Genomic DNA, 27,290 nt, shown 5'->3' with positions numbered 1-27,290 from the left:
GCTCCAGTAGGTGTCGCTGTGAGCGTCCAGGTCGCGTTGTGTTACAGGAATAGAAGAAGGCGTGCGGCAGTGTTGCTGATTGATGATCTGATCTCGGACTCTACTAATCATCTTTCCATTCCAATATTTCTGACAGGGTTTTACCTCCACACTTCCATCTGATCCGCTGGAGCTGAATTTGAGTGGCCAGTTGTCAAAGGTAAAATGATCGGATTTTGGTTATCGGATTGGATAAAATCTTGAAAATGGGTTGTTCAAAAGGGAAAGAAGAAATCTGAAATCAGATTAGATCATGGAATCCAATCCTAGTTTTAATCTGGATCAAACCTTCAGTTTGTGTTGTTCAAAACTTGTCAGTAGGATTTGGAGAACTTTGATCCAAAACAACAGGATTATCCTGATCCCAACAGGGGGTTGGATTTCAAGGTGGATTCCAGGAGGAAAATTTAGTAAAACTTCAAAATTGGTTAAATAATAAATTTGTATCATTTAGTGTATATACTTTTATTTATATTTTGCACTTGACTTGTGTAATGGTTGTAACAGTGATACAGTAGATGTAGTAGACACAGGCTACCATTTAAACTCTTCAGTATAGTAAAGTAAAAATAATGAAATGTGAAATAATCCCCAAACAGATTTCAATAACAAACAAAAATAATATATTGCATTTTTCTGTCATTCATCACCATATATTAATTTCAAAGAAATAATAATCAGAGACGAGCCTGTCAAAAATAATGTCTAACAATTGCATCCTTTACTATACGTCCAGTCAGTCCCTCATTCTGACAGAATACCAGAGGTTGGTCTGGTTCTTCAACAGGCTCAGGTGCATCATAAACATCATCACAGAGAGGGACATTACGCCTGGTAGCGATGTTGTGCAGGACGATACACGCTAGTATTATGTTGCCTGCTCCCTGTGATTCCACTCGCAAATAGTTAAGGCGTGCAAAGCGTCTCTTCAGAACAGAGTCTACACTAGCGCTGTTTACTACACACTCCGTAGTGCACTACAGAGTCTACACTAGCGCTGTTTACTACACACTCCGTAGTGCACTACAGAGTCTACACTAGCGCTGTTTACTACACACTCCGTAGTGCACTACAGAGTCTACACTAGCGCTGTTTACTACACACTCCGTAGTGCACTACAGAGTCTACACTAGCGCTGTTTACTACACACTCCGTAGTGCACTACAGAGTCTACACTAGCGCTGTTTACTACACACTCCGTAGTGCACTACAGAGTCTACACTAGCGCTGTTTAATACACACTCCGTAGTGCACTACAGAGTCTACACTAGCGCTGTTTACTACACACTCCGTAGTGCACTACAGAGTCTACACTAGCGCTGTTTACTACACACTCCGTAGTGCACTACAGAGTCTACACTAGCGCTGTTTACTACACACTCCGTAGTGCACTACAGAGTCTACACTAGCGCTGTTTACTACACACTCCGTAGTGCACTACAGAGTCTACACTAGCGCTGTTTACTACACACTCCGTAGTGCACTACAGAGTCTACACTAGCGCTGTTTACTACACACTCCGTAGTGCACTACAGAGTCTACACTAGCGCTGTTTACTACACACTCCGTAGTGCACTACAGAGTCTACACTAGCGCTGTTTACTACACACTCCGTAGTGCACTACAGAGTCTACACTAGCGCTGTTTACTACACACTCCGTAGTGCGCTACAGAGTCTACACTAGCGCTGTTTAATACACACTCCGTAGTGCACTACAGAGTCTACACTAGCGCCGTTTACTACACACTCCGTAGTGCACTACAGAGTCTACACTAGCGCTGTTTACTACACACTCCGTAGTGCACTACAGAGTCTACACTAGCGCTGTTTACTACACACTCCGTAGTGCACTACAGAGTCTACACTAGCGCTGTTTACTACACACTCCGTAGTGCACTACAGAGTCTACACTAGCGCTGTTTACTACACACTCCGTAGTGCACTACAGAGTCTACACTAGCGCTGTTTAATACACACTCCGTAGTGCACTACAGAGTCTACACTAGCGCTGTTTACTACACACTCCGTAGTGCACTACAGAGTCTACACTAGCGCTGTTTACTACACACTCCGTAGTGCACTACAGAGTCTACACTAGCGCTGTTTAATACACACTCCGTAGTGCACTACAGAGTCTACACTAGCGCTGTTTACTACACACTCCGTAGTGCACTACAGAGTCTACACTAGCGCTGTTTACTACACACTCCGTAGTGCACTACAGAGTCTACACTAGCGCTGTTTACTACACACTCCGTAGTGCACTACAGAGTCTACACTAGCGCTGTTTACTACACACTCCGTAGTGCACTACAGAGTCTACACTAGCGCTGTTTACTACACACTCCGTAGTGCACTACAGAGTCTACACTAGCGCTGTTTACTACACACTCCGTAGTGCACTACAGAGTCTACACTAGCGCTGTTTACTACACACTCCGTAGTGCACTACAGAGTCTACACTAGCGCTGTTTACTACACACTCCGTAGTGCACTACAGAGTCTACACTAGCGCTGTTTACTACACACTCCGTAGTGCGCTACAGAGTCTACACTAGCGCTGTTTAATACACACTCCGTAGTGCACTACAGAGTCTACACTAGCGCCGTTTACTACACACTCCGTAGTGCACTACAGAGTCTACACTAGCGCCGTTTACTACACACTCCGTAGTGCACTACAGAGTCTACACTAGCGCCGTTTACTACACACTCCGTAGTGCACTACAGAGTCTACACTAGCGCCGTTTACTACACACTCCGTAGTGCACTACAGAGTCTACACTAGCGCCGTTTACTACACACTCCGTAGTGCACTACAGAGTCTACACTAGCGCCGTTTACTACACACTCCGTAGTGCACTACAGAGTCTACACTAGCGCCGTTTACTACACACTCCGTAGTGCACTACAGAGTCTACACTAGCGCTGTTTAATACACACTCCGTAGTGCACTACAGAGTCTACACTAGCGCTGTTTACTACACACTCCGTAGTGCGCTACAGAGTCTACACTAGCGCTGTTTAATACACACTCCGTAGTGCGCTACAGAGTCTACACTAGCGCTGTTTACTACACACTCCGTAGTGCGCTACAGAGTCTACACTAGCGCTGTTTAATACACACTCCGTAGTGCGCTACAGAGTCTACACTAGCGCTGTTTACCACACACTCCGTAGTGCACTACAGTCTACACTAGCGCTGTTTACTACACACTCCGTAGTGCACTACAGTCTACACTAGCGCTGTTTACTACACACTCCGTAGTGCACTACAGAGTCTACACTAGCGCCGTTTACTACACACTCCGTAGTGCGCTACAGAGTCTACACTAGCGCTGTTTACCACACACTCCGTAGTGCACTACAGAGTCTACACTAGTGCCGTTTACTACACACTCCGTAGTGCGCTACAGAGTCTACACTAGCGCCGTTTACCACACACTCCGTAGTGCGCTACAGAGTCTACACTAGCGCTGTTTACTACACACTCCGTAGTGCACTACAGAGTCTACACTAGCGCTGTTTAATACACACTCCGTAGTGCACTACAGAGTCTACACTAGCGCTGTTTACTACACACTCCGTAGTGCACTACAGAGTCTACACTAGCGCTGTTTACTACACACTCCGTAGTGCACTACAGAGTCTACACTAGCGCTGTTTACTACACACTCCGTAGTGCACTACAGAGTCTACACTAGCGCTGTTTACTACACACTCCGTAGTGCACTACAGAGTCTACACTAGCGCTGTTTACTACACACTCCGTAGTGCACTACAGAGTCTACACTAGCGCTGTTTACTACACACTCCGTAGTGCACTACAGAGTCTACACTAGCGCTGTTTACTACACACTCCGTAGTGCACTACAGAGTCTACACTAGCGCTGTTTACTACACACTCCGTAGTGCACTACAGAGTCTACACTAGCGCCGTTTACTACACACTCCGTAGTGCACTACAGAGTCTACACTAGCGCCGTTTACTACACACTCCGTAGTGCACTACAGAGTCTACACTAGCGCCGTTTACTACACACTCCGTAGTGCACTACAGAGTCTACACTAGCGCTGTTTAATACACACTCCGTAGTGCGCTACAGAGTCTACACTAGCGCTGTTTACTACACACTCCGTAGTGCACTACAGAGTCTACACTAGCGCTGTTTAATACACACTCCGTAGTGCGCTACAGAGTCTACACTAGCGCTGTTTACTACACACTCCGTAGTGCGCTACAGAGTCTACACTAGCGCTGTTTAATACACACTCCGTAGTGCACTACAGAGTCTACACTAGCGCTGTTTACTACACACTCCGTAGTGCGCTACAGAGTCTACACTAGCGCTGTTTAATACACACTCCGTAGTGCGCTACAGAGTCTACACTAGCGCTGTTTACTACACACTCCGTAGTGCGCTACAGAGTCTACACTAGCGCTGTTTAATACACACTCCGTAGTGCGCTACAGAGTCTACACTAGCGCTGTTTAATACACACTCCGTAGTGCACTACAGAGTCTACACTAGCGCCGTTTACTACACACTCCGTAGTGCGCTACAGAGTCTACACTAGCGCTGTTTACCACACACTCCGTAGTGCGCTACAGAGTCTACACTAGTGCTGTTTACTACACACTCCGTAGTGCGCTACAGAGTCTACACTAGCGCTGTTTACCACACACTCCGTAGTGCACTACAGTCTACACTAGCGCTGTTTACTACACACTCCGTAGTGCACTACAGAGTCTACACTAGCGCCGTTTACTACACACTCCGTAGTGCGCTACAGAGTCTACACTAGCGCTGTTTACCACACACTCCGTAGTGCACTACAGAGTCTACACTAGTGCCGTTTACTACACACTCCGTAGTGCGCTACAGAGTCTACACTAGCGCCGTTTACCACACACTCCGTAGTGCGCTACAGAGTCTACACTAGCGCTGTTTACTACACACTCCGTAGTGCACTACAGAGTCTACACTAGCGCTGTTTACTACACACTCCGTAGTGCACTACAGAGTCTACACTAGCGCTGTTTAATACACACTCCGTAGTGCACTACAGAGTCTACACTAGCGCTGTTTACTACACACTCCGTAGTGCGCTACAGAGTCTACACTAGCGCCGTTTACTACACACTCCGTAGTGCGCTACAGAGTCTACACTAGCGCTGTTTACCACACACTCCGTAGTGCGCTACAGAGTCTACACTAGCGCTGTTTAATACACACTCCGTAGTGCACTACAGAGTCTACACTAGCGCTGTTTAATACACACTCCGTAGTGCACTACAGAGTCTACACTAGCGCTGTTTACTACACACTCCGTAGTGCACTACAGAGTCTACACTAGCGCTGTTTACTACACACTCCGTAGTGCACTACAGAGTCTACACTAGCGCTGTTTACTACACACTCCGTAGTGCACTACAGAGTCTACACTAGCGCTGTTTAATACACACTCCGTAGTGCACTACAGAGTCTACACTAGCGCCGTTTATTACACACTCCGTAGTGCACTACAGAGTCTACACCAGCGCCGTTTATTACACACTCCGTAGTGCACTACAGAGTCTACACTAGCGCCGTTTAATACACACTCCGTAGTGCACTACAGAGTCTACACCAGCGCCGTTTAATACACACTCCGTAGTGCACTACAGAGTCTACACCAGCGCCGTTTAATACACACTCCGTAGTGCACTACAGAGTCTACACCAGCGCCGTTTAATACACACTCCGTAGTGCACTACAGAGTCTACACCAGCGCCGTTTATTACACACTCCGTAGTGCACTACAGAGTCTACACCAGCGCCGTTTATTACACACTCCGTAGTGCACTACAGAGTCTACACCAGCGCCGTTTACTACACACTCCGTAGTGCACTACAGAGTCTACACTAGCGCCGTTTAATACACACTCCGTAGTGCACTACAGAGTCTACACTAGCGCCGTTTAATACACACTCCGTAGTGCACTAGAGTCTACACTAGCGCCGTTTATTACACACTCCGTAGTGCACTACAGAGTCTACACTAGCGCCGTTTATTACACACTCCGTAGTGCACTACAGAGTCTACACTAGCGCCGTTTAATACACACTCCGTAGTGCACTACAGAGTCTACACTAGCGCCGTTTATTACACACTCCGTAGTGCACTACAGAGTCTACACTAGCGCCGTTTAATACACACTCCGTAGTGCACTACAGAGTCTACACTAGCGCCGTTTAATACACACTCCGTAGTGCACTACAGAGTCTACACTAGCGCCGTTTAATACACACTCCGTAGTGCACTACAGAGTCTACACTAGCGCCGTTTATTACACACTCCGTAGTGCACTACAGAGTCTACACTAGCGCCGTTTACTACAAACTCCGTAGTGCACTACAGAGTCTACACTAGCGCCTTTACCACACACTCGGTAGTGCACTACAGAGTCTACACTAGCGCCGTTTACTACAAACTCCGTAGTGCACTACAGAGTCTACACTAGCGCCTTTACCACACACTCGGTAGTGCACTACAGAGTCTACACTAGCGCCGTTTACCACACACTCCGTAGTGCACTACGGAGTCTACACTAGCGCCGTTTACCACACACTCCGTAGTGCACTACGGAGTCTACACTAGCGCCGTTTACCACACACTCCGTAGTGCACTACGGAGTCTACACTAGCGCCGTTTACCACACACTCCGTAGTGCACTACGGAGTCTACACTAGCGCCGTTTACCACACACTCCGTAGTGCACTACGGAGTCTACACTAGCGCCGTTTATTACACACTCCGTAGTGCACTACAGAGTCTACACTAGCGCCGTTTACCACACACTCCGTAGTGCACTACGGAGTCTACACTAGCGCCGTTTAATACACACTCCGTAGTGCACTACGGAGTCTACACTAGCGCCGTTTATTACACACTCCGTAGTGCACTACAGAGTCTACACTAGCGCCGTTTACTACACACTCCGTAGTGCACTACAGAGTCTACACTAGCGCCGTTTAATACACACTCCGTAGTGCACTACAGAGTCTACACTAGCGCCGTTTAATACACACTCCGTAGTGCACTACAGAGTCTACACTAGCGCCGTTTACTACACACTCCGTAGTGCACTACAGTCTACACTAGCGCCGTTTAATACACACTCCGTAGTGCACTACAGAGTCTACACTAGCGCCGTTTATTACACACTCCGTAGTGCACTACAGAGTCTACACTAGCGCCTTTACCACACACTCGGTAGTGCACTACAGAGTCTACACTAGCGCTGTTTACCACACACTCGGTAGTGCACTACAGGGTCTACACTAGCGCTGTTTACCACACACTCGGTAGTGCACTACAGAGTCTACACTAGCGCTGTTTACCACACACTCCGTAGTGCACTACAAAGTCTACACTAGCGCCGTTTAATACACACTCCGTAGTGCACTACAGAGTCTACACTAGCGCCGTTTACTACACACTCCGTAGTGCACTACAGAGTCTACACTAGCGCCGTTTAATACACACTCCGTAGTGCACTACAGAGTCTACACTAGCGCCGTTTATTACACACTCCGTAGTGCACTACAGAGTCTACACTAGCGCCGTTTACTACACACTCCGTAGTGCACTACGGAGTCTACACTAGCGCCTTTACCACACACTCGGTAGTGCACTACGGAGTCTACACTAGCGCCGTTTACTACACACTCCGTAGTGCACTACGGAGTCTACACTAGCGCCGTTTACCACACACTCCGTAGTGCACTACGGAGTCTACACGAGCGCCGTTTACCACACACTCTGTAGTGCACTACGGAGTCTACACTAGCGCCGTTTTCCACACACTCCGTAGTGCACTACGGAGTCTACACTAGCGCCGTTTACCACACACTCCGTAGTGCACTACGGAGTCTACACTAGCGCCGTTTACCACACACGTCTACACTAGCGCCGTTTACCACACACTCCGTAGTGCACTACGGAGTCTACACTAGCGCCGTTTACCACACACTCCGTAGTGCACTACGGAGTCTACACTAGCGCCGTTTACCACACACTCCGTAGTGCACTACGGAGTCTACACTAGCGCCGTTTACCACACACTCCGTAGTGCACTACGGAGTCTACACTAGCGCCGTTTACCACACACTCCGTAGTGCACTACGGAGTCTACACTAGCGCCGTTTACCACACACTCCGTAGTGCACTACGGAGTCTACACTAGCGCCGTTTTCCACACACTCCGTAGTGCACTACGGAGTCTACACTAGCGCCGTTTTCCACACACTCCGTAGTGCACTACGGAGTCTACACTAGCGCCGTTTACCACACACTCCGTAGTGCACTACGGAGTCTACACTAGCGCCGTTTAATACACACTCCGTAGTGCACTACGGAGTCTACACTAGCGCCGTTTACCACACACTCCGTGGTGCACTACGGAGTCTACACTAGCGCCGTTTACCACACACTCCGTAGTGCACTACGGAGTCTACACTAGCGCCGTTTACCAAACACTCCGTAGTGCACTACAGAGTCTACACTGGCGCCGTTTAATACACACTCCATAGTGCACTACGGAGTCTACACTAGCGCCGTTTACCACACACTCCGTAGTGCACTACAGACTCTACACTAGCGCCGTTTACCACACACTCCGTAGTGCACTACAGACTCTACACTAGCGCCGTTTACCACACACTCCGTAGTGCACTACAGAGTCTACACTAGCGCCGTTTAATACACACTCCGTAGTGCACTACAGAGTCTACACTAGCGCCGTTTAATACACACTCCGTAGTGCACTACAGAGTCTACACTAGCACCGTTTAATACACACTCCGTAGTGCACTAGATACACAATCAGGACTGATTTGGGCCTCGTCCTTGGTGATATAGCTATTTATTTGTGGGTTAAATGACATCTGCTGCTGTTTTGTAGAATTCCTAAAAAATTATAGAAATAATTAAGTTTATCTTTCCGGAAAAAAAGACCTGCCTGTCCATCCAAAGAGCTTTGAGAGATTAATTTAATTTACACATATTATAGATTATAACATTAAAATGTTATGTTGGTGCCAATAAGTGCAACCCCAGTGAGTAAAAAGTTGTGAAACTGTGCAAAGCGTACAAATAAAACAGAATGCAATGATTTGCAAATCTCATAAATCCATATTTTATTTACAGTGGAACATAGAAAAATGTTGAAACTGAGGAAATTTACCATTTTAATGAAAAAATAAGGTCATTCTGAATTTGATGCTGTAACACATCTCAAAACATTTGGGACAACTATAGTTTGTAAATAAAGTAAATGTTATAAAACAGTTTAAGAAACATTTAGAAACTAATGAGGTTAATTGACAGCAGGTCAATGAGATAATTGTGGTATAAATAGTGTATTTTAGAATGGCAGAGCTTTACCAATCTGTAAAAGACTGTGACTTCAAACTGTGGAACAATTACAGAATAATGTTTGCCAATGTAAAATTGCTCTGTGTAGCATCATATCTTCTGTCTGTATATATACGGGTACAGAGGGAACCAGTTGCTGAAGATTTGGGGGAGGAATGTTGTCCCATATGTGTCTGATTCAGGATTAGAGCTGCACAACAGTTCTGGGTTTCCTTTGTTATATTTTTCTTTTCATGATGTGCCAAATGTTTTCAAATGGTGAAAGGTCTAGACTGCAGGCAGGTCAGTTCAGTACCCAGACTGTTCTACTACAAAGTCATGCTATTGTAATGGATGCAGTATACCATGAAAAATTTTTCTGGATGGAAGCATTTGTTGCTTAAAAACCTGTTCAGCATTAATGGAGTCTTTCCAAAATTGCAAGCTGCTCATTCCACAGGCACTAATGCAACACCATACTATCAGAGATGCGGCTTTTGTAACTAAACATTGATAACAATGATAACAAGCCAGATGGTCCCTCTCCTCTTTAGTATGGAGAACCTGGTGTCCATGGTTTCCAATCAGTATTAAAAAATTGTCTGACCACAGAACAGGTTTCCACTTTGCATCAGTACATTTTAAATAAACTGTGGCCCAGAGAGGATGGTGGTGTTTCTGGATCATGTTTACTCATGCCTTATTTGCTTATTTGCATGATAGAGATTTAACCTGCAGTTGTGGACGACATGGCAAACTGTGTTTACAATGATTTCTGGAGGTGTTAATGAGCCTATGCAGTGATTTCCATTACAGAATCATGACTTTTTTAAATGCAGTGGCCCCTGAGGGCCCGAAGATCAAGGCCATTCAAAATTGTTCACCCTTGCTCCGTGGGCACAGAGATTTCTCCAGATTCTTGGAAACCTTTAATTATATCATGTTCTTTAAATGATGAGATATTTAACTGCTTTGCAGTTTGATGTTGAGAAACTTAATTCTGAAATTGTTCCACAGTTTGTAGACTTTTTTTGGAATTGTAAATGAGTGATGCCAATGGTGACTGTGGTGATGGAAAAATTCCCTGAGATGGCATAAGGAAGAAACCTTAAGAGGAACTAGACTCAAAAGGGAACCTCATGCTCATCTGTGTGGCACTGAATGTTTATTCATTAGTTTTAACATTGTTGAGGTGTACTTTTATTTGACTGTGCGTAAATGCAGAACTGCAGAACCACCTGTAGTCCTAAGTATTCGTCCCCTTAATTCCAGCATTTTATAGTCTAGGAAGGAGGAGATTATAATCAATAGTGTTGAAAGCTTCACTAAGATCAAGCAACTCAAGTAGGAGACAAAGGAGACACAGATGCTAATAGCAGGTCATTAACCACTTTAACCAGCGCCGTCTCTGTGCTATGATGAGGCTGAAATCCTGAAACACTGTAACACTTAGATTTCAAAAGCTTCATAAAAAAATTGCGGAACCCCAGAGACTTGCTACATTTCAAATACATTTCACAATCTTTTAGAATGTTGTTCATGAACCTTTGAAAAGTTGCAGCAGCCTTTTTAAGTCCAAACAGAAGACGACTAATTTTGAACTGGGCATCTCTGGTGACAAATGCAGTTTTTTTTAATACTATCCAACCTGCCAGTAACCAGACTTTAGGTCTAATGTGCTTTATTTAGTCACCTTATATGGAGACTCTAACATATTTTGGATCTACGACACTGAAATCCATAAAATTCAGTGCTCAATAATCGACACAAAATTTAGTACTGCCATCCTTCTTTATTACTAAAACCACCGGTGTGGCCCAAGGAGAAACCGAAGCTCTTATAATGTTTGATAGCGTAACTGCTTATTGGTGGTCTCTCTTTTTTATATACTGTATTGTTTCTTTTTTTTTTTGCTGCTGTAACACATAAATTTCCCCACTGACTGTCAGTGAAGGTGATAAAGCGGTGAAATGTTGGATTACTTTAGGTTTTTCAGGCAAGGATTATGTGGAACTTTTAAAGTCAATAGTGATTCCTGATGTCCCCAGAAACTCAAGACCTAATACAACTGAAGAAGCCAAGTTACAATCCTTCATCACATAGGCTGTTAGAGGATAGCTGTGGCCATGGTCAGTACTCCACCAAGCTTTCTTCCCCAAGGCTAACTGTACATAACCATTAGCAAGAGAAACTGACTGTCCTCTGCTTAAATGCAAACCTCTTGATTTGACCTCAACTGTTGCCAGCATAAGTGCTTCCAGTAGCCAAAATTGCTTGGTATTGGAGACTTTTGATGGTTATGTGCAATGTTAACATCATTAGCGGTTCTCCACTGTTCTCTGAACAGACAGCTATGTGCGAATCCGTCTGTCACCCTTTTGAGAATTTCCTAGGTTTGACAGGTTTTGGGGTTGATTCCTGATGCCTCTGCTTCCAGAACACTCTCTCCTTGTGAATATCCCTTTCTGTAAGTGTTCCTACCGCTACCAAATTATCTACTGTAGTCACTGTGCCTCTTTGAACCCAGCCATTAGGGGGGCACAAGCCAGTGTACTCTTAGTGCCGGTCCCAAGCCCGGGTAAATGGGGAGGGTTGCGTTAGGAAGGGCATCCAGCGTAAAACATGTGCCAAATCAAATATGCGGATCACAAATGAGAATTTCATACCGGATCGGTCGAGGCCCGGGTTAACAACGACCGCCACAGGTATCGTTAGCCGACAGGGTACCGGTGGAAATTGGGCTACTGTTGGCCGAAGGAGGAGAAGGAGAGGAGGAAGGCGTCTACAGAGACGGCAGGAAAAGGAGCAGTGTAGGAGAGTAGAGGTTCGGGTTGGTACTTTAAATGTTGGTACTATGACGGGTAAAGGGAGAGAGATAGCTGATATGATGGAGAGGAGAAAGGTAGATGTGTTGTGTGTTCAGGAGACCAAGTGGAAAGGGAGTAAGGCCAGGAACATTGGAGGTGGGTTTAAACTGTTTTACCATGGTGTGGATGGGAAGAGAAATGGTGTAGGGGTGATTCTGAAAGAAGCATACAGTAAGAGTGTAGTTGAGGTGAAGAGAGTTTCTGATAGGGTGATGATCGTGAAGGTGGAAGTTGAAGGGATGATGATAAATGTCATCAGTGCCTATGCTCCACAAGTTGGCTGTGAGATGGAGGAGAAAGAAAGATTCTGGAGTGAATTAGATGAAGTGGTAGATGGTGTACCTAGGAAAGAACGATTGGTGATTGGGGCAGACTTTAATGGGCATGTAGGTGAAGGGAACAGAGGTGATGAGGAGGTGATGGGTAGGTATGGTTTTAAGGAGAGGAATGTGGAAGGGCAGATGGTGGTAGATTTTGCTAAAAGGATGGAAATGGCAGTGGTGAACACGTATTTTAAGAAGAAGGAGGATCATAGGGTGACGTATAAGAGTGGAGGAAGGTGCACACAGGTGGATTATCTTCTGTGTAGGAGATGCAACCTGAAGGAGATTGGAGACTGTAAGGTGTTGGCGGGGGACAGTGTAGCTAGACAGCATCGGATGGTGGTCTGTAGGATGGTTTTGGAGGCGAAGAAGAAGAGGAGGAAAGTAAGGTTTGAAAGAAGAATAAGATGGTGGAAACTGAAGGAGGAAGAGTGTAGTGTGAGGTTCAGGGAAGAGGTCAGACAGGGGCTTGGTGGTGGTGAAGAGGTGCCGGATGATTGGGCAACTACTGCAGGAGTGATGAGGGAGGCAGCTAGAAAAGTACTTGGTGTGACATCTGGAAATAGAAAGCAAGACAAGGAGACGTGGTGGTGGAATGAGGAAGTGCAGGAGAGCATTAGGGGAAAGAGATTGGCAAAACAGAAGTGGGATCGACAGAGTGATGAGAAGAGTAGGCAGGAGTACAAGGAGATGCGGCAGCAGGTTAAAAGGGATGTGGCGAAAGCCAAGGAAAAGGCATATGAGGAGCTGTATAAGAGGTTGGACACTAAGGAAGGAGAAAAGGATTTATACCGATTGGTCAGGCAGAGGGACCGAGCTGGGAAGGATGTACTGCAAGTTAGAGCAATAAAGGATGGAGAGGGAAATGTGTTGACTAGTGAGGAGAGTGTGTTGAGAAGATGGAGGGAGTATTTTGAGCAGCTGATGAATGAGGAAAATCAGAGAGAGAGAAGGTTGGAGGATGTGGAGTTGGTGAAGCAGGATGTAGATAGGATTAGTAAGGAGGAAGTGAGAGCAGCGATTAAGAGGATGAAGAATGGAAAGTCGGTTGGACCAGATGACATACCGGTAGAAGCGTTTAGATGTTTAGGAGAGATGGCAGTGGAGTTTTTAACCAGATTGTTTAACAGGATTCTGGAAGGGGAGAGGATGCCTGAGGAATGGAGAAGGAGTGTGCTGGTACCGATCTTTAAGCATAAGGGAGATGTGCAGACCTGCAGTAACTACAGGGGAATTAAGTTGATCAGTCACACCATGAAGTTATGGGAAAGAGTAGTGGAAGCCAGGCTGAGAGAAGAGGTGACCATCTGTGAGCAACAGTATGGTTTCATGCCGAGGAAGAGCACCACAGATGCCTTATTTGCTTTGAGGATGTTGATGGAGAAGTATAGAGAAGGACAGAAGGAATTGCATTGTGTATTTGTGGATTTAGAGAAAGCGTACGACAGGGTGCCGAGAGAGGAGTTGTGGTATTGTATGAGGAAGTCAGGTGTGTCAGAGAAGTATGTGAGGGTGGTGCAGGACATGTATGAGGACAGTGTGACGGCAGTAAAGTGTGCAGTAGGTACGACAGACTGGTTCAGGGTGAAGGTTGGACTGCATCAAGGATCGGCCCTGAGCCCTTTCCTGTTTGCAGTGGTGATGGACAGGTTGACGGACGAGGTCAGACAGGAGTCTCCCTGGACTATGATGTTTGCAGATGATATTGTGATTTGTGGTGAGAGTAGAGAGCAGGTTGAGAAGAGCCTGGAGAGGTGGAGATATGCGCTGGAGAGAAGGGGAATGAAAGTCAGTAGGAGTAAGACAGAGTACATGTGTGTGAATGAGAGGGAGGGCAGTGGAGTGATGCGGTTGCAGGGAGAAGAGGTGGAGAAGGTGGAGGAGTTCAGGTACCTGGGGTCAACAGTGCAAAGTAATGGAGAGTGTGTTAGGGAAGTAAAGAAAAGAGTGCAGGCAGGGTGGAGTGGGTGGAGAAGAGTGACAGGAGTGATTTGTGATAGAAGAGTATCTGCAAGAATGAAAGGGAAAGTTTATAGGACTGTGGTGAGACCTGCGATGTTGTATGGATTAGAGACAGTGGCATTGAGTAAAAAACAGGAGGTGGAGCTGGAGGTAGCAGAGCTGAAGATGTTGAGGTTTTCGTTGGGAGTGACGAGGATGGACAAGATTAGAAATGAGTTTATTAGAGGGACAGCACATGTAGGATGTTTTGGTGACAAGGTGAGGGAGGCGAGATTGAGATGGTTTGGACATGTGCAGAGGAGGGACATGAATTATATTGGTAGAAAAATGCTGAAGATGGAGCCACCAGGTAGGAGGAAAAGAGGAAGGCCAAGGAGGAGGTTCATGGATGTGGTGAGGGAAGACATGCAGGTAGTTGGTGTAAAAGAGGCAGATATAGAGGACAGGGTGGTATGGAGACGGATGATCCGCTGTGGCGACCCCTAATGGGAGCAGCCGAAAGAAGAAGAAGAAGAAGAAGTCACTGTGCCTCTTTGAATACTGGCAATTCTTGGATTGCAGTATCGAAGAGTTGTTTGGAGCATCTCTTGTTCCATCATGGAAGGCTTCAACTGCAGGCACAATGCTCGGTACTATTATGCAAAAGTCCTAATGCTTTCATAAACTCTTGGTTTCCTTTCTCTGATCCTTCTCTCCACTTCGACCTCATGATTGTCAGACAAAAAAGATTGAAGAAAGGCAGACTTGAATTGTGACCATGTCTTTACCTTCTTTTTAGCTGCTACCCACCAGTCTTTAGCTGTATGTGTTAATACAGAAGGAAGCATGGAAAAGATCTCAGAGTCATTCAAAGGTTGTACAGACAAATACTCATCACCTTGCTCCAGATACATAATGGGATCTTCTCCATCCAGACTTCCAAATTTTGGAAACTCTAGGTTGATGGGGTCTTATAATGAAAGGAACTGTGGTCTGGTATGGTGTGACTGTGTTGTGGAGTGGAAGTAACTCTCCCAGAAGACTGAATTAGGGATCTCATCTGCCCATCTCTCCATTTCAGGCAATCCATAACGGTCCGTGCCAACTCAAGTATTTTAGCTTACAAAGTCTCCTTTACTTGGTAGCATTTATCCTTCAGCTTGGTGGTCAGTACCTTTTTGAGCTGCTGTACCTCTGTGTGATAATCCTGGTGTTGTCTTCCCATATGCTGTAGCTGACTTTCGATGGCAGCAATTCTTTTTACTTTGCTCTGTCAACTGAGTTGAACACCCTTAAAACGACGATCAATTGAGTTTTCTAACCCGTCCACGTTACATTAAACTTTATGCATTCTTGAAGCCATAATAAACATCAATAAGCTATCATCTCCATTTGGAGGAGAAGGAGCAGGTAACAAAGTGCCTTTCAATTTGCATCCTTGTTCTATATTTTCCAGATACAAGCTACTGAGAGAATGACTAAGGTCTTGGATCGGCTCACAACGACTGGTGAAAGCTTCTGAAGAGTAGTCTGGGCCTGCAGGATCCTCACCCTTTATCTTCTTTTGCAAAGTGGCCATTTTACAACATAAGAACAATTAAAACTTTAAAGCATCAACTCTTTTACATTGCTTGTAATTACAGGTCTTTCAATATATTCCACAAAAACACAATCAGCCAATCAGCCTGACTCATGGAAAGTAGAATAGGTGTTTCTCATTAAGTTTGGTTCCCTGTTCGGGTGCCATATTTTATGTAATACTTAGATTTCAAATGCTGCATTAAAAATTGAGGAACCACAGAGACTTGCTACATTTCAACAGGCCAGGTGTATTAAACATATATTGGATGTCACACATCTGCACCAAGAAGTTTACCAATACATATAAAAACTGCTAACATAAAGGAAATAATAAATAGTATAAAGGCCACTGTTAGTGCAGCGTTTAGAGCAGAACCCAAGAGATATACAGTCTTTAAGTGCAGTAGAAAAGCATCTGTCCAGTAGTCTACCACCACTTAAGAGATAACCATTAGCAGTGTTGGGCAGTAACGCGATACTTTTGACAGTAACTAATACTGTAATGCGTTACTTTTAAAAATAAAGTAACTCCGTTACCATATGGTGCGTTTGTCCTTTGTACGTCCCTGTCTGGCCCACGTGAGGCCAATCATAATTTACAGGGATGCACCGAAAATTTGGCCACCAAAAACTTTCGGCCGAAATACTTAAATCACCAAAACAACATGGCACGGTGTGCGGATAGCGATTTGCAACACACGCAATGCTGAAATTTCAAGAGGGGGTGTATCTGCAAAGAGTTTCTCCACGTCGGGTTTATTACCTGAAATCCAAACATCCCGATTGCCATTCTAAAATTTGAGAAGAACGCGGCGCAGAAAAGTAAAGTCAATCCGAGCATGCGCACTCCGTCTGTAGAGGACGTTTTTGAAAAGGCAGGAAAGTTTTCCAGTGATGGTGCCAAGGCAAAAGGCATAACACACAAATTATGGAATTCATTGCTTTAGATCAGTGGTCTCCACTGGATCGACGGGTTGATCTTTGAAACATTCCCCGTGGATCCCGAAAATAATAATGATTATATTATAATATTATTTATTACACGGCTCTTCTTAATGCTGTAGATTAGATCGTTCCATTCACTTGAATGAGCTTCCAAACGTTCAGCGGTCAATTGTTTTGCTTTAACAGACCGTTGCTTATAATAATTGACCTCTATCTGTCTGTCAATACTATGAATGGTAACAAATAAATAACAATAATTTATAAGAATAAATAAAACACTTTTGTAATTGATATATTCTTTGAATTGCAATGCATTGATTTTAGTGAGGTGAGTACACACTCATAGCCAGAAATGCAATGGTTCTAATAATTGACAATCTTTTCTTTCGGTGTTTCGGTTTTGGCCTTGGTTTCCTCATTTTTGGGTTCGGCCAAGAATTTTCATTTTGGTGCATCCCTAAAATATTATCGTTGGTGTGGCTCTTTGACACAATTCAGGTTTCTCATGTGGCCCCTTGTAAAAATTAATTGCCCACCCCTGGTATAGACCATAACGCATAAAAGGCCAATATTGGGAACATTAAAAAAGGTTCTTTTAAAAAGTAACTAAAAAGTTACTTTTAACAGTAACGCATTACTTTTTGGTGTAAGTAATCAACAAAGTAACTGTTACTTTTTGAATGAAGTAACGAGTAACTGTAACTAGTTACTATTTTTAGTAACTAACACAACACTGACCATTAGCTGGATATAGGATGAACAATGACAGATTATTGGAACTAATAAAACAGTAAAACTGTTACAATACAATTCATAAATGTTATTCCTACACACGTGTGAGCAGTACTGCTGTGCTACAACCTTTTGAAGGATCTTTTAAAGAGGTTTTATATTGGCCTGTAATTGGAGAGCTAATAGGTGTTGACAGGTTAGTCACGCACAACAATTTTATTGCCCCTGACTCACAGTCCTGTCTTCAAGCACTTAAAACTGTAGAGATTGACCATCCAATAATAGCTGACATTTTAACTAAACTAGACCATCTGAAGAAGGAGAAATTTAGTGTAAAATATTGCTAGGTTCCGAGTCACATTGGTTTGTTGGCTGGCAATGAGAAAGTGGATACACTGCCAGTAAAACACATGAATTGGAAATAACTGACTGTGAAATACCACCCTCTGACCTCAGACCTTTAATTTACCTATACATTACAATCAAAAATTGCAAAAATGGAAAATGCTGTTTGTGGACTACAGTTCAGCATTTAACCTCCACGTATTTCCCTCCACGTTTACCTCTAAGTTGAAGGTCCTGGGACTCAGCCTGCCACTGTGTCAATGGATCTCCATCTTCCTGACAGACAGACCACAAGCCGTATGGGTGGGCAAACACATCTTACCCAACCTCCCCCTCAGCACTGGAGCACACCAGGGTTGTGTTCTGAGCCCCCTGCTGTACACATATGACTGTGTGGCCACTTCCAACTCCACCACCATCATCAATTTTGCTGACGATACTGTTGTGGTGGGCCTGATCTCCAACAACGATGAGGCGGCCTAATTACAGGAGATAAAAAACCTGGAGAGGTGGTGCCAGGAGAACAATCTTCTTCAGAACGTCAGCAAGACTAAGGAGTTGATAGTGGACTTCGGCACAAAGCAGGAGCGGCCATACCAACCGCTAAACATCAACTGGACCTGTCTTGGTCCTGTCATATCAACACCCTGGTAAAGAAGCCCGGCAGCATCTGTACCATCTGAGACACTTAAGGGACTTTAAACTACCCTCTCAGATGCTAAAGACTTTTTACACTTGCACCATTGAGAGCGTCCTGACGGGTACCATCACTTTCTGGTTTGGGAACAGCACAATGCAGGACAGGTGAGCCCTCCAGAGAGTGGTGCGGTCAGCGGAACGTACCATCCACACCGAGCTCCCTGACCTGCAGGACATCTACAGCACGCGGTGCAGGACCAGAACCAACAAGATTGTAAAGGACCTCAGCCATTCCAACAATGGACTCTTTTCTTTGTTATGTCCAGGGAAGCAATTTCGCTCCTTGAAAGCAAACACAGAGAGAATGAGATGAATTTAATCAAATGGCAGAGGGAATGTAACTGAATGAATGAATTAAGCCTGTGTACCAAAAGAAGCTTTTTTGTAGGTTTAAATAAGCACATGACCAAGTTGTCTACACGCTGTGCCGACTTGGCCACTGAAGGCTTACTCATCTGTTTCTTCTGATGGGTAAAGCTCCTCCCTTATGTCTCTCATGTCAAGTTCCCTTGACTATTAAACAGATCTTGTTGGACTGTAACTTTTACGATACTGCTAGAAACCAATTTTATTTAGAAACATCTTTACAAGGGATCTTTCAAAATGTATCACCTGAATATGTTTTAAGTTTTTATCTCTCGTAAAACTGAAATGTCTTATATAGTAATTTAAATGTAACGGACTTGATGATGACCCTGTGTCTACCATGTATACAGCCCTGATACTAACATGGGGTTAAAGCTCATTAAACAAACAAAGAACATGTACTTTGCTTTCAAAACAGGAAGCCTGTTTTGTAGCTCAGCATAAAATGTGTTTTTCTAAAAACATATTGATTTGATTATCTGTTTTGCTTTTTTCTTTTTCTAATCCAGATATGAGTGGCCTGCTCCTGCTACCCTGCTACCCACAGAACATACATTTATCTCTGCAAGAACATCACTAGTTCCAACTGAGATGGTCTCCTTTGTTGTGATTAAATGTGAGGATCTGGAATCCACAGAGATCTTTAGAAGTAATCAAAGCTTATCTGGTACTTCCCACACTAGTGCCCCTAATAGAGAAGTGAAAAATGAAATTTACCAGTGCCCAGAGTGTGGCAAGATCTTCAGTCAGAAGAGGACTCTGAAGGAACACCAGCGCATCCACACAGGAGAGAAGCCGTATCATTGTTTAGACTGTGGAAAGAGTTTCAATCAAAGCGGGAATCTCAAGAAACACCAGCGGATTCACTCGGGTGAAAAGCCGTATCAGTGCTCTCAGTGCGGCAAGAATTTTACGAGTCAGAGCGATCTCCAGCGGCATCAGCGCACTCACTCGGGGGAGAAGCTGTACCAGTGTACACAGTGTGAGAAGAGTTTTATTGAGCGCAGCAATCTTGTAAAGCACCAGCGGGTTCACACTGGAGAAAAGCCGTATCAGTGCTCGGACTGTGGGAAGAGTTTTACCCAAAAACCTCACCTACAGAAACACCTGCGCACTCACACCGGAGATAAACCATTTCACTGCTTAGAGTGTGGGAAGAGTTTTACTCAAGAAATTAACCTCCAAATACACCAACGTGTCCACACGGGGGAGAAACCGTACCACTGTACACTCTGTGGGAAGAACTTTACCAACCAGACTAATCTTCTGCGACATCAGCGCATTCACACGGGCGAGAAACCGTATCAGTGCTCAGAGTGCGAGAAGAGTTTTATAGAGAAAGGTTTCCTGATACAACACCTACGGACTCATACAGGAGAGAAACCGTATCAGTGTTCGTACTGCGGGATGAGTTTTACACAAAGGGGTAACCTCAGAACACATTTATACATTCACACTGGTAATAAACCCTATAAGTGTTTAGAGTGCGGGAAGAGTTTCATCCAGGAAGCCAATCTCCAAGTGCACCAACACGTTCACACTGGGCAGAAACCGTATTACTGCTCAGCATGTGGGAAGAGCTTTAGTAGGCATAGTAGTTTCCAGCGACACCAGCTCATCCACACTGGAGAGAAACCATATCAGTGTTCAGATTGTGGTAAGAGCTTTACACAAAGGGGTAACCTCAGAAAACATCTACAGGTTCACACCGGAAAAAACCCGTATGAGATTCTGGATTGTGGTATGAGTTCTACTGATTAAGCTAATGAAACCCCAGAGGATGCAGACAGTAGAGGGTTTTAGTATTTGTAGGAACTTGCAGGAACACGAGCTCCTTCACAGGGCTGAGATCCAGGACATTCTTTTTAGAGAAAAGTGTAGAGATTAACTAGATCACTTCAGTGTTTTTTCAGGGCGAGGGCAACCACATTATACCAAGCATCAGACCTTGAAGTCAGTGTGGTGTCCAGGCAGGTACGAACAAGGAGTAACCCAATCCGCTCCACCAGCAGTGTTTATACACATTGGTAGAAAGATATACCAAATTATACTTTTATTGAACTTTTATTTTTTGGAATGATATTTCTTTCCTATCACTATGAGCTGATGTCATGGCATTAGGGGTATAACGATACAATGCTAAATGATGCATCACGATGCAAAATTGTAACGATTGATCTTATGTACATGAGCACCAACACAGAATGGTGTAAAAGTCATTAATAGTTTTGGATTTCCATTGTACTAAAAGAAATTATATAAATTATATATTTGATTGTTTAATAAAGTAAAGTTGGGATTTGAGAAGATCTGTGATTTATATGATTTATATGATCTACTTTACATGGGTCGGATGTGTGTGAAAAATTATCTACCGTATTTTTTGGACTATAAGTCGCTACTTTTTCCCGCTCTTTGAACCCTGCGGCCTAAACAACGAAGCGGCTAATTTATGGATTTTTCCTGGGTTTTTCCCCGTTTCACAAACTTCAAGCCAAAAAACTGAGCGACATAACATTAGACCAATGAAATTTCCGAACGAAACGGAAACCTCACCTGTGTTCTGAGCTGCACGGCATCGGGAGAAAAAACTTTTTTTTTTTTAAACGAACGACGATGCCAAAAGATAAACTCCCGAGAGAAATAGTTGTGAAAGGAAGGAGGAAGACAGTGAACAATGGCTTTCTTGGTCGGCTACTGTTTAGATACAAGCCGTTGTAACGTGTTGAGTCTGGGTGAAGGGAGAGCTCACTAACTCCAGTTACAACAGAAATCATATAGGCACAGACAGGTTTCCAGGTTTCAGGTTTCTTGGCAACAGCGTTACGGGTTAGTCAAAGAAACTTAAAAATCAGCATCAAAAAATAATAAACACATAATCCTCGTCTTGCACACATGCAGTAATAGTGGAAAAATGCGGCTGCAGGATATTCCCACAATGCCGCTCTGCTCTTAAAGGAAGCGCAACATATTTCACCTGTTACATAGGTCCCCTGGTGGTCTAGTGGTTAAGATGCAGCGCTCCCACCGCTGCGACCCGGGTTCGATTCCCGGTCAGGGAACCATCCCCAGCCACTCTTAGTGCCGGTCCCAAGCCCGGATAAATTGGGGAGGGTTGCGTTAGGAAGGGCATCCAGCGTAAAACATGTGCCAAATCAAACGTGCGGAGGATCCGCTGTGGCGACCCCTAACGGGAGAAGCCGAAAAGAAATCCACACAGTGTGTAACGTGTCTTTCGTTAAAGCCTGTGTAAAGTTCATTAGTTTCAGTGTAGACACTGCGGCTTATAGACAGGTGCGGCTTATTTATGTTCAAAATTAAAATATTTGTAAAATTCAGTGGGTGTGGCTTATATATGGGTGCGTTTAATAGTCCGGAAATTACGGTATTTAAGTACACTGAAAAAAGTTCAATGAACTTAAATATACAAGTTTTGGAAAATGTATTACTCAATTTAATTGAGGGTAGGAGTTTACTCAATAGGTTAAGTTTACTTAACTTGGTGCTCATGTAGACTGTACTTAAATTGTTGTGTTCATCTTACTTGCTGTATTATAAATTGTACTGAAACTATTAAGTTCATGTACTTACACTACATATTTAACTTAATTTAAAATGGAACTGAAATAGAAAATTTATTATAAATTAAATTGACTACTTTTGACTGTTAAATATTTATGCAATAAAAAAAAAAAAATACTGAACAGCATATTGAATGTATTTATTGCACAAAATCAAACAATATTAAAAATAAATTACAATACATACTTTAATGAAAAAGAACTGGATCACAGCCAGACTTTACAACACTGTACGGGTGGTAACAACAGTAAAAATGTTCCTCATTAACTGCTGCACTACATCACTGCTCGAACTTTGTGCATTTAATCAATTTAACCAATCACACGTTCTATAATCCATTAAAGGATAATTGAGTATAAACGAAGGGAAAAATGGTTAACGATTATGTTAATTTTTTACCGAACATGAATGTGGAACAATACTGACTTAAATTCAGCAACAATAAGACATTTGTTAAAACTAATATTTTTCTTAAGTAAAAAGCTGGTTGTACCAAACACTGTACTTTGGGCTTGAGGGCTTTCTGTCCCACTGACTTCAGTACACGCTGTATGAAATCAACGTGTTTGCGAGTGATTTGGTGTAATTCAGGTCTAATGTGTAAATGAGACCAAAGAGAAAACACTTTGCTTATGGGAGGTCCGGCATCTTGTCCATCACCATTTGGCCTTCAAGTATTATATTAATCTAGGAATTTGAATGTAAGGAGTTGGGGGGCTTAAGATCAGTGTCCTCGAATAAAATCCCCACTGGCACATCAGGGCTTGAACTGCGTGAAAACACAAGAATAAATTAAATACAAAATAAATGATTGTGATCCTGCATTAAATAATATTTCCTAAGGGAAGCATGTATATTGTGAAAAGCAGGGGTCCTAGAACTGAACCCCATATTTAACTTGGATTAACCTGATAGTTCTCCATTTAAATCTACAAAATAGTAACGATCAGACAGGTAGGATTAAATGGAGCACTTTTACTTTACTGAAGTGACATTTACCAAGTGAAACTCTACTTTAATTCAACTACATGCGCTGTGTTCTGCCTGGAGGAACGTTGTTCCGTCTACTGTACTGTTATGTGACTGAAATAAAATAAAAGTGACTTGACCAGATCGTCCAGTAGGTGTCGCTGTGAGCTTCCAGGTCGCGGTGTGTTACAGGAATAGAAGAAGGCGTGCGGCAGTGTTGATCTGATCTCGGACTCTACTAATCATCTTTCCATTCCAATATTTCTGACAGGGTTTTACCTCCACACTTCCATCTGATCCGCTGGAGCTGAATTTGAGGAGCTTCACTGCGTTCTGCTGGAAACATCAAGGTAACTTCAACTCGGCTAACAGTGGCTCAATCCTAAACGGGTTTCTGCTCCCTACACTAGTGCACTACAGAGTCTACACTAGTGCTGTTTACTACACACTCCGTAGTGCACTACAGTCTACACTAGCGCTGTTTACCACACACTCCGTAGTGCACTACAGAGTCTACACTAGCGCTGTTTAATACACACTCCGTAGTGCACTACAGAGTCTACACTAGCGCTGTTTACTACACACTCCGTAGTGCACTACAGAGTCTACACTAGCGCTGTTTACTACACACTCCGTAGTGCACTACAGAGTCTACACTAGCGCTGTTTAATACACACTCCGTAGTGCACTACAGAGTCTACACTAGCGCTGTTTACTACACACTCCGTAGTGCACTACAGAGTCTACACTAGCGCTGTTTAATACACACTCCGTAGTGCACTACAGAGTCTACACTAGCGCTGTTTACTACACACTCCGTAGTGCACTACAGAGTCTACACTAGCGCTGTTTACTACACACTCCGTAGTGCACTACAGACTCTACACTAGCGCCGTTTACTACACACTCCGTAGTGCACTACAGAGTCTACACTAGCGCTGTTTACCACACACTCTGTAGTGCACTACAGAGTCTACACTAGCGCTGTTTACTACACACTCCGTAGTGCACTACAGACTCTACACTAGCGCCGTTTAATACACACTCCGTAGTGCACTACAGAGTCTACACTAGCGCTGTTTAATACACACTCCGTAGTGCACTACAGAGTCTACACTAGCGCTGTTTACCACACACTCCGTAGTGCACTACAGAGTCTACACTAGCGCTGTTTACCACACACTCCGTAGTGCACTACAGAGTCTACACTAGCGCTGTTTACCACACACTCCGTAGTGCACTACAGAGTCTACACTAGCGCTGTTTACCACACACTCCGTAGTGCACTACAGAGTCTACACTAGCGCTGTTTACCACACACTCCGTAGTGCACTACAGAGTCTACACTAGCGCTGTTTACCACACACTCCGTAGTGCACTACAGAGTCTACACTAGCGCTGTTTAATACACACTCCGTAGTGCACTACAGAGTCTACACTAGCGCTGTTTACCACACACTCCGTAGTGCACTACAGAGTCTACACTAGCGCCGTTTAATACACACTCCGTAGTGCACTACAGAGTCTACACTAGCGCCGTTTACTACACACTCCGTAGTGCACTACAGAGTCTACACTAGCGCCGTTTACTACACACTCCGTAGTGCACTACAGAGTCTACACTAGCGCTGTTTACTACACACTCCGTAGTGCACTACAGAGTCTACACTAGCGCCGTTTACTACACACTCCGTAGTGCACTACAGAGTCTACACTAGCGCCGTTTACTACACACTCCGTAGTGCACTACAGTCTACACTAGCGCTGTTTACCACACACTCCGTAGTGCACTACAGAGTCTACACTAGCGCTGTTTAATACACACTCCGTAGTGCACTACAGTCTACACTAGCGCTGTTTAATACACACTCCGTAGTGCACTACAGTCTACACTAGCGCTGTTTACCACACACTCCGTAGTGCACTACAGAGTCTACACTAGCGCTGTTTAATACACACTCCGTAGTGCACTACAGAGTCTACACTAGCGCTGTTTACCACACACTCCGTAGTGCACTACGGAGTCTACACTAGCGCTGTTTAATACACACTCCGTAGTGCACTACAGTCTACACTAGCGCCGTTTACTACACACTCCGTAGTGCACTACAGAGTCTACACTAGCGCCGTTTACTACACACTCCGTAGTGCACTACAGTCTACACTAGCGCTGTTTACCACACACTCCGTAGTGCACTACAGAGTCTACACTAGCGCTGTTTAATACACACTCCGTAGTGCACTACAGTCTACACTAGCGCTGTTTAATACACACTCCGTAGTGCACTACAGTCTACACTAGCGCTGTTTACCACACACTCCGTAGTGCACTACAGAGTCTACACTAGCGCTGTTTAATACACACTCCGTAGTGCACTACAGAGTCTACACTAGCGCTGTTTACCACACACTCCGTAGTGCACTACGGAGTCTACACTAGCGCTGTTTAATACACACTCCGTAGTGCACTACAGTCTACACTAGCGCCGTTTACCACACACTCCGTAGTGCACTACAGAGTCTACACTAGCGCTGTTTACTACACACTCCGTAGTGCACTACAGTCTACACTAGCGCTGTTTACCACACACTCCGTAGTGCACTACAGAGTCTACACTAGCGCCGTTTAATACACACTCCGTAGTGCACTACAGAGTCTACACTAGCGCTGTTTACTACACACTCCGTAGTGCACTACAGAGTCTACACTAGCGCCGTTTAATACACACTCCGTAGTGCACTACAGAGTCTACACTAGCGCTGTTTAATACACACTCCGTAGTGCACTACAGAGTCTACACTAGCGCTGTTTACCACACACTCCGTAGTGCACTACAGAGTCTACACTAGCGCTGTTTACCACACACTCCGTAGTGCACTACAGAGTCTACACTAGCGCTGTTTACCACACACTCCGTAGTGCACTACAGAGTCTACACTAGCGCTGTTTACCACACACTCCGTAGTGCACTACAGAGTCTACACTAGCGCCGTTTACTACACACTCCGTAGTGCACTACAGAGTCTACACTAGCGCCGTTTACTACACACTCCGTAGTGCACTACAGAGTCTACACTAGCGCCGTTTACTACACACTCCGTAGTGCACTACAGAGTCTACACTAGCGCCGTTTACTACACACTCCGTAGTGCACTACAGAGTCTACACTAGTGCTGTTTACTACACACTCCGTAGTGCACTACAGTCTACACTAGCGCTGTTTACCACACACTCCGTAGTGCACTACAGAGTCTACACTAGCGCTGTTTAATACACACTCCGTAGTGCACTACAGAGTCTACACTAGCGCTGTTTACTACACACTCCGTAGTGCACTACAGAGTCTACACTAGCGCTGTTTAATACACACTCCGTAGTGCACTACAGAGTCTACACTAGCGCTGTTTACTACACACTCCGTAGTGCACTACAGAGTCTACACTAGCGCTGTTTAATACACACTCCGTAGTGCACTACAGAGTCTACACTAGCGCTGTTTA

The 27,290-nt window shown here is 44.4% G+C and overlaps 2 protein-coding genes across 3 annotated transcripts in view; both read left to right on the top strand.

Moving 5' to 3' along the window:
• LOC310738613 (uncharacterized protein) lies at nt 1-21,545 on the top strand. The gene is made up of 2 exons (XM_083563750.1): nt 1-199; nt 19,748-21,545. The coding sequence occupies exon 2, from the start codon at nt 19,830-19,832 to the stop codon at nt 20,997-20,999; it is 1,170 nt and encodes a 389-aa protein (XP_083419876.1). The 5' UTR covers nt 1-199; nt 19,748-19,829; the 3' UTR covers nt 21,000-21,545.
• Nucleotides 21,546-23,956: 2,411 nt separating this feature from the next.
• The window catches only part of LOC310738567 (uncharacterized protein), a 41,526-nt gene continuing 38,192 nt past the window's right edge, over nt 23,957-27,290 (top strand). Inside the window, exon 1 of one of the 2 annotated variants that reach the window (XM_083563625.1) lies at nt 23,957-24,139. The gene's annotated coding sequence lies outside the window, so the exon portion shown is untranslated. The remainder of the gene's footprint in view (nt 24,140-27,290) is intronic. The other variant, XM_083563624.1, reaches the window with a different exon arrangement.

This window comes from Silurus aristotelis (genome assembly GCF_946808225.1).
Source record: "Silurus aristotelis genome assembly, chromosome: 2".
Classification (NCBI taxonomy): domain Eukaryota; kingdom Metazoa; phylum Chordata; class Actinopteri; order Siluriformes; family Siluridae; genus Silurus; species Silurus aristotelis.
This window is presented reverse-complemented; position numbering and strand designations above follow the sequence as displayed.